Source organism: Scyliorhinus torazame, chromosome 3 (assembly GCF_047496885.1).
Source record: "Scyliorhinus torazame isolate Kashiwa2021f chromosome 3, sScyTor2.1, whole genome shotgun sequence".
Classification (NCBI taxonomy): Eukaryota; Metazoa; Chordata; class Chondrichthyes; order Carcharhiniformes; family Scyliorhinidae; genus Scyliorhinus; species Scyliorhinus torazame.
In genome coordinates this window covers 104,305,789-104,322,499 of record NC_092709.1, presented here as the reverse complement: position 1 = coordinate 104,322,499, position 16,711 = coordinate 104,305,789, and the positions used below count along the sequence as shown (strand labels likewise).

At 59.1% G+C, this 16,711-nt stretch overlaps 1 protein-coding gene across 1 annotated transcript in view; it reads right to left on the bottom strand.

The window, feature by feature from the left end:
• Positions 1-16,711, bottom strand: part of LOC140409391 (uncharacterized) — a 466,596-nt gene that overhangs the window by 388,534 nt on the left and 61,351 nt on the right. The window contains exon 3 of the mRNA XM_072497839.1: positions 14,218-14,315. Within this exon, the coding sequence (XP_072353940.1) occupies positions 14,218-14,315 (98 nt within the window). The remainder of the gene's footprint in view (positions 1-14,217; positions 14,316-16,711) is intronic.

The following is a 16,711-nucleotide window of genomic DNA, read 5'->3' as shown; positions in this document are numbered from 1 at the left end:
CCCCACACCACCCCCAACCCCACCACCCACCTCCCCACACCACCCCAACCCCACCAACCCAACCGCACCGCCACCGCCCCCCTCCCCCCACGCCACCCTAACCCCACCACCCACCTCCCACCTCCCCCACACCACCCCAACCCCACCCCCACCTCCCCCACACCACCCCAACCCCACCACCCACCTCCCCCACACCACCCCAACCCCACCACCCACCTCCCCCACACCACCCAACCCACCACCCCCTCCCCACACCACCCCAACCCCCACCCACCCCACCTCCCCCACACCACCCCAACCCCACCACCCACCTCCCCCACACCACCCCAACCCCTCCACCCACCTCCCCACCCCCCAACCCCACCACCCACCTCCCCCACACCACCCCGAACCCCACCACCCACCTCCCCCACACCAACCCCACCCCCACCTCCCCCCCAACCACCACCCACCTCCCCACCACCCCAACCCCACCACCCACCTCCCCCACACCACCCAACCCCACCACCCACCTCCCCACACCACCCCAACCCCACCACCCACCTCCCCCCCCAACCCCACCACCCACCTCCCCACACCACCCCACCCCCACCACCCACCTCCCCCCCCAACCCCACCACCACCTCCCCCACCCCCACCACCCACCTCCCCACACCACTCCAACCCCACCAACCCCACCCCCCCACACCACTCCAACCCCACCACCCCCACACCACACCCAACCCCACCACCCCCACACCACCCCCACACCACCCCAACCCACCACCCCCCCACACCACCCAACCCCACCACCCCCACACCACCCCAACCCCACCACCCCCACACCACCCCAACCCCACCACCCCCACACCACCCCCAACCCCACCACCACCCCACACACCCCAACCCCACCCACCCCCACACCACCACCCCCACCACCACCCCCCACACCACCCCAACCCCCACCACCCCACACCACCCCAACCCACCACCCCACCCCCACCACCCCCCACACCACCCCCAACCCCACCACCCACCTCCCCCCCAACCCCACCACCCACCTCCCCCACACCACCCCACCACCCACCTCCCCCACACCACCCCAACCCCACCACCCACCTCCCCCCCCCAACCCCCCACCACCCACCTCCCCCACACCCACCCCAACCCCCACCACCCACCTCCCCCCCAACCCACCACCCACCTCCCCCACACCACTCCAACCCCCACCCACCCCCACCCCCCACACCACTCCAACCCCACCACCCCCATACCACCCCAACCCACCACCCCACCACCACCCCCACACCACCCCCACACCACCCCCACACCACCCCACCCCACCACCCCCACACCACCCCCACCCCACCACCCCCACACCACCCCAACCCCACCACCCCCACCCCACCCCACCCCCACACCACCCCAACCCCCACCACCCCCACCCACCACCCCCACACCACCCCAACCCCACCACCCCCCCACACCACCCCAACCCCACCACCCCCACACCACCCCAACCCCCACCACCCACCTCCCCCACACCACCCCAACCCCACCACCCAGCTCCCCACACCACCCCAACCCCACCACCAGCTCCCCCACACCACCCCAACCCCACCACCCACCTCCCCCACACCAACCAACCCCACCACCCACCGCCCTCACACCACACCCCACCCCACCACCCACCACCCCAACCACCTCCCCACCCCAACCCAACCCCACCACCCACCACCCCCACACCACCCCACCCCAACCCCACCACCCACCTCCCCCAAACCAACCCAACCCCACCACCCACCACCCACTTCCCCCTCACCACCCCAACCCCACCACCCACTACCCACTTCCCCCACACCACCCCAACCCCACCACCCACTTCCCCCACACCAACCCAACCCCACCACCCACCACCCACCTCCCCACACCAACCCACCCCACCCACCCCCCACCCACCCACCCCACCTCCCCCACACCAACCCACCCCAACACCACCACCCCAACCCCACCTCCCCCACACCAACCCAACCACCCAACTCCCCACACACCCCACCACCCCAACCCCAACCCCACCACCCACCACCACCACCCACCTACCACCCCAACCCCACCACCCACCTCCCCCACACCACCCCAACCCCACCACCCCACCTCCCCCCCCCAACCCCACCACCCACCTCCCCCACACCACCCCAACCCCACCACCCACCACCCCCCCAACCCCACCACCCACCTCCCCACACCACCCCAACCCCACCACCCACCTCCCCCACCACCCAACCCCACCCCACCTCCCCCACCCCACCCACCCAACCCCACCACCCACCTCCCCCCCCACCCACCACCCCACACCCCCCCACCCACCCACCCACACCTCCCCCCCAACCCCACCACCCACCTCCCCACACCACTCCAACCCCACCACCCCCACCCCCCACAACCCACCCACCCCACCACCCCCACCCCACCCCACCCCACCACCCCCACACCAACCCCACACCACCCCAACCCCCCCCACCCCCACACCCACCCACCACCCCCACCCCCACACCACCCCACCCCACCACCCCCACCCCCACCCCACCCCCCACCAACCACACCCCCAACCCCACCACCCACCTCCCCCCCAACCCCACCACCCACCTCCCCCACACCACCCCAACCCCACCACCCACCTCGCCCCCCAACCCCACCACCCACCTCCCCCACACCACCCCAACCCCCCACCCCCTCCCCCCACCCCCACCACCCACCCTCCCCACACCACTCCAACCCCACACCCCCCCACCCCCCCACCCACCCCACCACCCCCCCACCCCCCACACCACTCCACCCCACCACCCCCACCCCACCCCACACCCAACCCCCACCACCCCCACCCCCCCACACCACTCCAACCCCACCACCCCCCACCCCACACCACTCCAACCCCACCACCCCCATACCACCCCAACCCACCACCCCCACACCACCCCCACACCACCCCAACCCCACCCCACCACCCCCCCACCCCACCCCCACCACCCCAACCCCACCACCCCCACACCACCCCCAACCCCACCACCCCCACACCACCCCAACCCCACCACCCCCACCCCTCCAACCCCACCACCCCCACCCCCACACCACTCCACCCCACCACCCCCATACCCCCCAACCCCACCACCCCCCACCCCACCCCCCACACCACCCCAACCCCACCACCCCCACACCAACCCACACCACCCCAACCCCACCACCCCCACCCCCCCCAACCCCCCACCCCCACACCACCCCAACCCCACCACCCCCACACCACCCCAACCCCACCACCCCCACCCCACCACCCCCACCACCAACCCCACACACCCCAACCCCACCACCCACCTCCACCCCCACCCCACCACCCACCTCCCCCACACCACCCCAACCCCACCCACCACCTCCCCCCCAACCCCACCTCCCCCACCACCACCCCAACCCCACCACCCACCTCCCCCCAACCCCACCACCCACTCCCCCACACCACTCCAACCCCCACCACCCCCACCCCCCACCACTCCAACCCCACCACCCCCACCCCCCACACCCCACACCACTCCAACCCCACCACCCCCACCCCCCACCCACTCCAACCCCACCACCCCCACACCACCCCAACCCCACCACCCCCACACCACCCCCCACCCACCCCCACCTCACCCCAACCCCACCACCCCCACACCACCCCAACCCCACCACCCCCACACCACCCCACCCCACCACCCCCACACCACCCCAACCCCACCACCCCCACCCCACCACCCCCACACCACCCCAACCCCCACCCCCCCCACACCACCCCAACCCCACCACCCCCCACACCACCCCAACCCCACCACCCACCTCCCCCACACCACCCCAACCCCACCACCCCAGCTCCCCCACACCACCCCAACCCCACCACCAGCTCCCCCACACCACCCCAACCCCACCACCCACCTCCCCCACACCAACCCAACCCCACCACCCACCTCCCTCACACCACACCACCCCACCACCCCACCACCACCACCCCAACCACCTCCCCCACCCCAACCCAACCCCCACCACCCACCACCCCCACACCACCCCCACCCCCACCCCACCACCCACCTCCCCCAAACCACCCCAACCCCACCACCCACCACCCACTTCCCCTCACCACCCCAACCCCACCACCCACTACCCACTTCCCCCACACCACCCCAACCCCACCACCCACTTCCCCACACCAACCCAACCCCACCCACCCACCACCACCTCCCCCACACCCAACCCACCCCAACCCCACCACCCCAACCCCCACCACCCACCTCCCCCACACCAACCCACCCCAACACCACCACCCCAACCCCACCTCCCCCACACCAACCCAACCACCCAACTCCCCCACACCACCCCACCCCAACCCCACCACCCACCACCACCACCCACCTACCACCCCCAACCCCACCACCCACCTACCACCCCAACCCCACCACCCACCTACCACCCCACACCACCGACCTCCCCCCACCACCCCAACCCCACCACCCCCCACACCACCCCAACCCCACCACCCACCTCCCCCACCCCAACCCCACCACCTGCCCGACACACCACCTGCCTACCCACACCACCCCAACCCCACCACCCCACGCCCCCCCACACCACCCCAACCTCACCACCCACCACCCCCACACCACCCCAACCCCGCCACCACCTCCCCACACCCACACCACAACCTCACCACCCAACCCCACCACCCACCTCCCCCCTCCCCCACACCACCCACCTCCCCCACACCACCCACCTCCCCCCTCCCCACGCCGCCCCAACCCCACCACCCAGCTCCCCCACGCCACCCCAACCCCCACCACCCACCTCCCCCACGCCACCCCAACCCCACCACCCACTCCCACCTCCCCACCACACCCACCCCACCCACCCACCACCCACCTCCCCCACCACCCCCCCACCCCCACCACCCACCTCCCACACACCACCCCACCCCCACCACCCCACTCCCACCTCCCCCACACCACCCCAACCCCCACCACCCACCTCCCCCACACCACCCCAACCCCACCACCCACCCCCACACACCACCCCAACCCCACCACCCACCTCCCACCTCCCCCACACCACCCCAACCCCACCACCCACCTCCCCCACACCACCCCAACCCCACCACCCACCTCCCACACACCACCCCAACCCCACCACCCACCTCCCCCACACCACCCCCAACCCCACCACCCCACCTCCCACACACCACCCCAACCCCACCACCCACCTCCCACCTCCACCACACCACCCCAACCCCAAACTCCCCACCCACACCAACTCCCCCCCTCCCCCACCACCCCCAACCTCACCACCCACACCTCACCACCCACCTCCCCCCCACCCCACCTCCCCCTCCCCACACCCCACCCCAACCCCACCACCCACCTCCCCCACACCACCCCAACCCCACCACCCCACCTCCCCCACACCCCACACCACCCCAACCCCACCACCCACCTCCCCCACACCACCCCCAACCCCACCACCCACCTCCCCACACCACCCCAACCCCACCACCCACCTCCCCACACCACCCCAACCCCACCACCCACCTCCCCACACCCCCACCCACCCCAACCCCACCACCCACCTCCCCCACACCACCCCAACCCCCACCACACCACCCCAACCCCACCACCCCACCTCCCCCACACCACCCAACCCCACCCACCCCACCTCCCCCACACCACCCCCAACCCCACCACACCACCCCACCCCACCACCCCAACCCCACCACACCACCCCAACCCCACCACCCACCTCCCCCACACCACCACCCACCTCCCCCACACCACCCCAACCCCACCACCCCCACCCCCCCCAACCCAACCCCACCACCCTCACCACCCCAACCCCACCACCCACACCACCCCAACCCCACCACCCCCACACCACCCCAACCCCACCACCCACCTCCCCACACCAACCCAACCCCACCCCCCACCTCCCCCACACCACCCACCCCCACCACCCACCTCCCCCACACCACCCCACCCCAACCACCCACCACCCCACCACCCACCTCCCCCACACCAACCCAACCCCACCACCCACCTCCCCCACACCAACCCAACCCCACCACCCCCACACCAACCCAACCCCACCACCCCCACACCAACCCAACCCCCACCACCCACTCCCCCACCCCACCCCAACCCCACCACCCACCACCCCAACCCCACCACCACCCACCTCAACCCCCACCACCCACCCACACCACCCACCTCCCCCCACACCACCCCAACCCGCACCACCACCCCACCATGCCCCCTCCACTCCCACCACACCATGCCCCCTCCACTCCCACCACCCCACATGCCCCCTCCACTCACACCACCCCACCTCCCCTCGCACCACCCCCCCCTCGCACCACCCCCCCTCCTCCCACCACCCACATCCCCCACACCATCTCACCTCCCCCTAGCCACCACCCCAACCTGTGATCCAACCATGCGTCATGTCTTGTGTCTTGCAGGATCACCTGGCGACAGGTGGGCGCTTATGGTATCCCACGCCCCAATCCCAGGGCACGTCCAGCGACGAGGCGGCACTGGACAGCGATGCGGACTCCCAAATGCCAGCCTATCACACCCTGGTGCGCAAGTCCTGGGGCGACACCAACTTTCCATCACAGCTGCTCCAACACCCTGCACCATCCCAGAGACACTCACTTCGGTTGGGCACTTTAGTGAAGAGGTTATGCACCAACTGGTGTGTACCACACACGTGTAGCGGTACATCAGGTGGAGGTAGGAACCCCCGAGGGGGCGAATGGTCTGAGGGCCAGCTGCCATCCAGACGGGTTTCAGGCTTTTGGAAACAGCAGTCCCATTGATGCTGGAGATGCAGACACAGAACTGGGACTACCTGAGGAAATGTCAACAACCATCCAGCACCTGCAGGTGAAGTTGGAGGAGTCCAACCGCCTACTGAGACAGAAGGCGGTGCTGACCATGCGTGTCACCCAGGCCAACACCGCACGGGTGGCATCCACAGTGGAGACTTGGGAAAGTTCGGCCATGGTTCAGAATGTCCAAGGCCTGGGGCACTTCTGTGCAGGCAGTGACTGAGGCAAAGGCAGGGCTGCCTTTTACAGGCAGCTATGTGCAGCACACAGGAAAGCATTAGGGGCTGGAAGTCAAACCTGTAGAAACATGTTTACCTGTTCACAAGAAACACCTCTGTCAGAAATTGTGAGGGATGAGCTGGCCAGGCATGGTGGTGGGAGGGGAAGATCGTTCCGCCGGTCGGCCAGGCCACCTAGTCGGCGAAACTGGAGGTGATTAGAGCATCCCATTTGCGCCGGCCCTGGTGCACATATTGTGTGGCCTCCTGTGCCTGCCCGGGCCCCATCCTGGCTGCCCTTCCCCCTCCCCCTCCCCCTCCCCCCAACATGACGCCTGTGTGCTGCATGATGTTTGGAGGATGCAGCAGGCGACCACGATGTGGGAGAGTCTCTTAGCACTATACTGGAAGGCCCTTCCGGAGCAGCCCAGGCACCTGAACTGCATCTTCAGGATGCCGATGCACCGCTTGATCATGTTCCTGGTTGCAGTATTGGGCGTCGTTGTAACGGGTCTCGCCGTTAGTCTGTGGCCTCCGGATAGTCACCTTCAGCCACGACCCGAAGTGAATAACCCGTCGCCCAGGAGCAAATCCCTCACCCTGGGGTGTGCCTCAAAGGTGTTGGGAACCGTTGAGTCTTCAACAACATGCCTGATCCGGCAGGTCCTCGAATGACAGGCGCTGCCAGTACACCAGTAGGCCTAATGCAGCGCCTCATTCCCACCAGGCCTAATGCAGCGCCTCATTCCCACCTCAGCCTACTTGGCGGCTGGCTCCTGTACCGCTGGGGCACGCTCCGCTGCTGCATGGTCCTCTCAGAGTAGCTCCTGCTCGTAAAGCCTCAGTGCATCCCCCCCAAAGGCTGAAAGTCCATCAGGGAGTGGAAAGGTCACCACGGGGACGGCAAGAAAAGTGGAGGCTGGGGCACCAGGGGAGGCCGCATTGCCCATGGCTGAAGAAATGACAACGGTGATGGCTGAGGAACTCGAAAGGCAGTTCACAAACACATGGAGGCGATGAGGAGGAGATGGGGCGGTATTGAAAGTGCTGGTGGAGGAGGCGATTGCCCCGGTGAGGGCGGCGGTATTGAGCGCAGTGGCGGAGGTGCGGGAGCAAGGTAAGACACTGAAGGAAGTGGAAGAGATATTATTGCAGTACAGCGATCAACTTACCTCGATGGGGAAGGAGCTGTGGAAGGTGATAGAGATCAACGAGGGTCTGCAAGCCAAAATGGACGACTTGGAAAACAGGTCCAGGCGACAGAATCTGCCCGAAGGAGTGGAAGATCCGAGGCCGAGTGAGTATTTTGCCACGATGTTGGCGAAGCTATTGGGATGGGGGGGGGGGGGGGGGGGGGGGATGATCCCTCCCGATATGAACTGGATCGGGCTCATTGGTCGTGGAGGCCTGTACCAAAGGAGAGTGAGCTGCCAAGAGTAGTAACTCTGTGTTTCGTAGGTACAGTGTGAAAGAGAAGGTCCTGTGCCTGGGCACAGCAGAAGCGGGTGGTGCAGTGGGCTGGAGCTGGTATACGCATATATCAGGACTTTACAGTGAAGCTGGCGAGGAGGCGGGCTACCTTCAGCCGGGTGAAGAAGGCACTGTACATCAGCAAGGTGCAGTGCGGGATAGTATACCCAGCTAAGTTGAGAGTGACCTACAAATCCAAGGACTTTTCATTTTGGGACGGCGGAAGAGTTTGCGAAGGCAGAAAGACTGTGGATGAATTGAGAAATGGTCATGTACCGATGTAGCCTCATGTAACTGTATTTTTTCACTGCGTGCTGGTCTATGTGCTAAATAAGCCTACGTTGTATATATTTGGACATGGGAAGAGATGGGACTTTCATTTGCAATGATGGTTCTTTGGGGCATGGGTGTGTATGCTGGGGTTGTGTGCTAAAGGGGATTTCTTGTTTTCCCTGGGACCGGGCAAGGGGGAAAGAGACCCGGGCGGGTGCCTCCACGCTGGCCTGTTAAGCCGGCCAGTGAACGGGAGTGAGGCAGGGGGAGGGGCTGCGGCCATCAGAGCCTGGCAGAACAGGTTCCGATGAGTCTAGCCGGGGTGGAAAGTTGGGGGAAGGAACAGAGGTTGGGGGGAGGAGTTTTAGAAGAGGAAGTGGAGGGGAGGAGTCGGGGGGGGGGCGGGTTTTTTACAATTCATGGGTGTCATTTACGGTGCTCTTTCGGGGATTGGATGGCATTGAATGTTAGGGGTGGGGAGGTGGACTCTATAGGTCAATGGTGACCATGGGCGATTCCGGACTCCTTTTTCTTTATTTTTTCCTTTGTTTTTCCCAGCGTGGGAGGGTTTGTTTTATTTGATGCTTATATTGTCAGGTGGGACGTTGTTTGGGGTGGTGGGAGGATGGGATCGTTGTTGTTGATAAGGGGATTGACTTTGTATTTGATACCGTTTACTGCTTGTTGGTGGGGTGTAAATTCTGAAGAAAATGTGAAAATGGAGAATAAAAATATTTTACAAAAAAAAGTTTATATAATGGAAATTACCTATAATCATGGAAAAACTGCTAATTGGGAGACTTGCAGCAATAAAGTACCTTTGTATAGAAGAAAAAAAATTTGGAGTCGACACGTACTCCTAAATAATAGTTGATAATTAACATATAATCTACACTCACCGACAACTAATCTCTATACTATTATAAACTATGATCTGCTCTTACTCTCACTATCTTTCCTTCAGTCTGTCTCTAGCTAACTCCTTCACTTCTCTCCCCACAAGGCTTAGCATCAATGTCTTCTATGCTTGTAACTCCCTCTGGAACATACAGTGCAGAAGGAGGCCATTCGGCCCATCGAGTCTGCACCGACCCACTTAAGCCCTCACTTCCACACTATCCCCGTGGCCCAATAACCCCTCCTAACCTTTTTGGTCACCAAGGGCAATTTATCATGGCCAATCCACCTAACCTGCATGCCTTTGACTGTGGGAGGAAACCGGGGCACCCGGAGGAAACGCACGCAGACACAGGGAGAGCGTGCAGACTCCACACAGACAGTGACACGGCGGTTAATCGAACCTGGGAACCTGGCGCTGTGAAGCCACAGTGCTATCCACTTGTGCTACCGTGCTGCCCCAAAGTGGCTGATCTAGACATCTAGTGGCTGATCTAGATATTTCATTAACCCTTGCAGTTCTTACATTTTTGATCATATCACAGGTTGGATTCCGAAACCCATTGTCTGCAGGGGGTGAAAGGCAGACATGTTAGCATGGTGTGTATCCCCGCACCCAACCAGGTTCAACGGGCTACATGGTGGCCTCAACCTGCATTGCAGCTCCTGCCCCCGCATGTCCAGCCCCCACCCTAATCCCCACACCCGGCCATCCCCCCTGGCACTCTGCCCTCCGCTCCGGGCCACACCCCTGGCCCCGTCAGTGCCTGGCATCGCGAGGGCCTCTGGCATTAACACCCGTCCCTGCCGGCAGGGGTACAGCTGGCTGGCTCTATTCATGTTGAGGGAGGGGTGGGGTGGGTGCATCCATATGGCCAGTGTTGCTCTACGCAATCATGGGCCATGGGGGGGGGGGGGGGGGGGGGGGGGGGGCGGTTTCAGTGCGGTACGCAGCAAGGTGGCTACATTGTGGGCCGCAATAATGCCGCTCCGTACCTGACCTCCCCGGAGTCACCCTGATGCCACGGCCCATCTTCTGGTCACCTCCCTTCGAACCCCCACCCCCCTTGGCAAATCCCCCCCCCCATGCCAGCCAGTCATGTCAGCGGCAGGATCGGCAGCCCATGCATGACCTACATCTGTCATCTCCCTCAGCAGCCATTGTGCTTGTTCCCCAATTTTTAAAACCACAAGCGAACCTCACCATTGCTAATTCCTCCTGCGGAAACAGAACATTGCGCGACCCCTGGAGAACACCGGGACTGGCCCATTAATGATATGTAAACAGCGTTTACTTTAAGTGCGGCATTGAATGCTTTCATGCCGCTGTTGAGGCACCGGAGCATGGAATTCCTTCAGGTGTCTGGCGCCAGCCTCGATTTTCAGCTGATGAGGATTTTCCGCCAAATCATGTTTCCCGATTCCGGCGTCAGCCGACAGAGAATCCCACCCTGGCTTATATTGTATTTTGACCATTACTTCTGCTATTTTCAGACCAATTGTTCAACACGTACAGATGGATTGATACAGCCTTCCACATTACCATACCAGAAAAATATTGAATTGTTGCTTGCGCTTGCACATTTTCCCTTGAATAATTAAAAAAACATTTTTCAAACCATTTTTCTATTCTGGTGATGTTTTTATTAAATGCAAACTGGAAAATTGCACCGACTGTTGATCAGATGACTTTCCGCTCATGCAGACTTTCACACGGCAAAGTATGCTCAGAATCAGTTGTTCCATTTATCCATAGAATCCCTACAGTGCAGGAGGAGGCCATTCAGCCCATCGAGTCTGCACTGACCCTTTGAAAGAGCATCTCACCTAGGCTCACTCCCCCATCCTATCCCCGCAACCCCACTTAACCTGCATATCTTTGGACACTAAGACAAATTTAGCATGGTCAATCCACCTGACCTGCACATCTTTGGACTTGGGAGGAAACCAGAGCACCTGGAGGAAATCCACGCAGACACGGGGAGAAACCATTCAATACGTCAACATCCTTTAACACTGACAAAGCACAAATGGAAAACATATAGCAAAGCCAACGAGACCTCTGGAGTTTTAGATTTATAAAAAAAATGATTTAACTGTAGTGAACAACAGACTATTGCTAGGAAACAATTCTCAGAATAAATACAGATGCTTTTCAAATTACATAAAACCAGTTTAAGTCGTCAAATGTTCTGAATACCACCACTGCTAAAAAAAAAAATCAAAGAAGCCAATTTAGAAAGGATTACAGAGACTTGTTTCCTCCATTAGAGGAGCTCAGTTGAAGGTTTAGGAATGGCGTACAGTCCCATTTGGACAATCATTAGAAGTGGGAAAGTCACTGCCTCCCACTAAATTCTTTTTTTTTAAATAAGCACTTCCATCAATTATAATTGCTCTTTTGGGAGGTAATTTCCTGTGAACGATGTATTTCTGTGCACATATCTATGTTCTTGTTACAAATCTAATTAGGGGAATGTATTTTAACTACCACTGCTGAATTTCAATGCCAGCCAGTCCGTCTGTTACTCACAAGATTGCATAACTGTAATAATCCACAGGAGGCAGGGGTTCCATCACCACACCAGTATTTATTTCCAATAACTTATATACACGAGCAGCTCCAAACAGTGCTGCTAGCATTCTTGTCAACTTAAGACTGCCTCACAAAGCCTACACAGGTGCTTATATGGGCCCCCTCAATGAGCTATCATTGAGGGAGCTCATACTCCAATTGGCCAACCAATAATGCCAATTGGAGGTCATTACAATAACAGATCAGTAAAGTTAACCATAGAGAAATAATTATAAAGATAAATGATTTTTCTACTTGAGGGTGTATATCCAGAACAGCATAGAGCGATTTGATTTGACAATCATTTCACATTGGCTGGTGCAGTAACAATTGTGTACAGATTCTCAAATATAAGTGGGTCTCTGTTTGCTACTGGATTACTCTGCCATATTTCAACGTGGCAAGTTAAAGGTCAAGATAATGAATGGAAAGGAAAAATACATTGAAATAGTTTATTGAAGGTAACAAAGAATAGAGGTGCTTTCGATGCAAACCCTTCAGACTGCCTGTGTTGTTTTTTTTTTTAGAAAATATTTTATTGAAGCACTGCCCGTGTTGTTTAACTAACTGGGCTAGCTTTATAACCCCTGTGGCGATCAACTAATTAAAAGAATCAAATATATTAAATGATCCCAATGAAAAAGCAATGGGCAAAATTTCACCTTTTATAACTTTTACTTTCATAATCAAACCAGACTCATCATAACATGAATTAGCAAGACAGTCACAGTCATTTTAAATTACGCATTAAGTAATAGATAAAGCAATGATAGATCTCGAAGATTTATCAGGCAGCCCACTCATCATATATGGCACCAACTTCAGACAAAAGCATCAAGATTCTGATCTTCCTCAGGGGCAATCCACCAGCACACAGAGACCCACGATGACAATCTGTACATAGTTGCAACTGCACCAACCAATGTGAATGTAACTGATAAATCAAATTTGTCATGGTGGCACAGTGGTTCGAACTGCTGCCTCACAGCAACCTTGGTTCAATTCCGCCCTTGGGTGAGGTGCCATGTGGAGTTTGCCCATTCTCCCCATGTCTGCGAGGATTTCCTCCGGGCGCTCCGGTTTCCTCCCACAGTCCAGAAGATGTACAGGTTAGGTGGGGTTACAGGGATATGGTCAGGGAATGGGTCAAGGTAGAGTATTCTTTCAGAGGGTCGGTGCAGACTCGATGGGCCGAATGGCCTCCTTCTGCACTGCAGTGATCCTATGATTTATGATTCCATGAATGTGCAGCCAAGCTCAGGCTAAGCTGTTGGTGGTGACTGCACATGCAAGGACGAGCCAAAGCGTATACTCCAGCTAGCCTCCGGCATTTAAAGTTAGTCTGTCCCTCTTAAAGGAAAATCACACTGAATGAAAGAAAACTGCTGCTGTCAGTGCTACAACTGGAGAGAAGAGAAAAAGAGCACCGAGAGAGAGGATGATTATGTTCACACATGCAGTGTATAGTTATGGGACATAGAGACCATTCGGTCCATCGGTGTGTAATGAGGGTATCATTTCTTGAGCAGTATGAAGAAGATGCATTTACTGACCCCGAACCCACACAGGGCCATTAAACCTCTTCCAGCACTATTGCCAGACCCTGGGACTAGAGTCCAGAAGCTGAACTCCCAGGCCACCTGATGCCATTGAAATTCCAATGTGGCAGGGGGCATAAAGCAGACTAAGCCCATTCTTTCCACCATGGGAGCAGTGGTCAACTTCATGATAGCAATTTCTGACCTAGCCATTATACAGCTTTGGGTGCCTTAGCTTCCACCACAGCAGAGGTGGAAGCCACACAACATAAAATCAGGTTAGATACAAAGTGTAGAATCAGAACTCTTGCTTATTATTAGCACTTTGTTCGAATAGGCAAGAACAGAAACTAGCCAGAATTTGTGTACCTGCTATATTTTCTCTTCATCAGTTCACACAGTTTGTGGTCGTTGAAAAAGTTGTCTACTTTGGTAACAAGATTGCGAAATTCCAGCCATTTCATCAGCTAACAGAAGGAGATGGTTATCAAATACCATTCTGCTTATATTATTAAAATACACAACTCGCTCATCAAATATTGTGTTGTACTATCATTTCTTTGGTTTTTGATCTTCAATATGCTGAATGTAAATGGTGTATTGTTAAAAGCAATTAAACGTGCACCATATCAATTCAAACTGTCATATGATACAGGATATCCAACAGTCAGTGGTACTGATCTTACAAGTCCAAGACCCGGAGTGTGTCTGGTCATTTCCCATAGATCTATTGCAGTTTAAATGGTCCAGCAATTCGACTGTTGCTGCAATACAGCAAATAAATGTACTATGCCATTTATCATGACTGGGATTCTCCGAAATCCCGGCCAAGTGTTGACGCCGGCGTCAAAACCGGCGCGAGCGACTGGCGTCAACGGGCCTCCAGGCATTCACCCCTTCCTCGGGGGCTAGAACGGCGCCGGAGTGCTGTGCGCTGATCCGGCACAGAAAGTCGGGCCGCCAGGGGTCCGCGAATGGACGCCACGGCCGTCTCCGCGCCGGCCCACGGGCAATACGGCGGAGCCCTACAGGGGCCCGGTGCGGAGGAACATAGGTCCCCCCGGAATGAGCCCGCCCGCCGATCGGTTGCCTCTGATTGCGGGCGTGGCCACCGTGGAGCCCCCCCCCCCCGGAGTGGGCTCCCTCCCCTCCCCGCACCAGGCCACCCCCGCAGCCAGAACGCCGAGGTCCCGCCGGGTAGGACCATACGCGAACGACGCCAGCGGGACTCGACGGGCGCGGTGAATCGTTGGGGGTTGGGGGACGCTTTCAACTGCCCTCAACTGGCGCCGCGGCGACACGATTGCCGCCAATTCTCCGGTCAGCGGATAATCGGCGGCCCGCCATCGGAGCGGCGTGGGATCGGAGAATCCCGGCCCATATGACTGAAAGAAACCCAGCATATTACTCAAATAAAAATAGAAAATGTTGGAAATACTAAACATGCCAGGCAGTATCTGTGGCACGCGAAGCAGAATTACTGGCCCAGAACTTGCCACTCCCACCAGACAGACCTTCACTGGGATTCTGAAGCCCTCAGCTCTGAAGGTCTCACCAACCTTCCATATTCTGGCTGGGTCAGAAGAGCAGCAAAGCCCGCCCCCAGCAAGATCACGATCGCCGTGGAGTAACTGGGTCAAAGACAGGTAAGTCACTCCCCCTTTTTACAGCAGAAGCTGTCATGAAGGGATATTTCACAGGGAGCATGTAAGTTTTAAAGTTAGGGAATAGGGTGGTTGAGGGGTAAGAGTTCAGCCTGTGACGGCCAGGGGGGGGGAATCGGTCCGGGAGATTGGGGGGGTCCATCCGGGACCAGGGGAGGTGTGAACGGCAGTATCAGCATCACTACCAACAGTTGTTGACTGAACAATTGAAGGATAAGATTTGAACTCAATAATACCTCAGAACATACGATATCCAGGGGGTCGTACCCAAGAGTTACCCCAGAAGATGCACTTGGCTCTACGTCTCTCACCTTCGCGCCTTCTCACCCTCTCCCTCCTGCCTCTGTCCATCCCCATTCCTTCCTCCCATCCTCTCCCTCCTTTCCCACGACCATCCTCCCCTCTGCCATTCTCATGCTCCCACTCCTCTTCCCTCCCCGTCACCTCCTACCAGAAGTCCCCAGGTAAGGACTGCATGGGAGCAGCCCAGAGGATTTAATTACCCTGCATTGAGAACCATCCGATACTCCGATGTAAATCGGACACTTTGGATGGTTCGGACCTCTCAGCAGAATAGTTTCACAGAAAATGTTAGAATAATCAAAACCACTCCCAACACCTGGCTAGCTATAATACTGGCCCTCCCCCACACCTCCCCATCCACAACCGGCCCAAATGGACCTTCTGACCACCCCATAACCCCGACCAACCAACTCCCCCAACCCCACCACATCACCCCCAGCTACCACCCCACCCCCAACTACTGCCCTCATCCTTTCTACCTCTAGAACCCATAACTGTCCTCCAGATCCCCCAAGCTTCCCTCCCAGCCACACGTCCCATCATCCCCACAGGCCAACACTCCAATCACCTGACCACCTCTCATCACTCCAGCCCACCTCCACCCCAATCTAACCCCCAGTCCCCAAAAGTACCCTCTCCTCGTCTACCCTCCCGATTAACCCCCAACCTCCTGGCACCCCTCCCGACCTTCCAAATATCACCAACTCCTCCCCATCTGCCAATACCCTGTTGACACGAATCCCCCAACTAGCCTGCACACCCAACTACACCTCCCAGACTACTCCCCGACCACCCACACCCCCGTCAACTATAGCCCGACCACCCCCCCCAGGCTACTCCCCAACGCCCCCCCCCCCCCGCCTCAGGCAACGCCCCGGCCACCCGCCCCCAGGCTA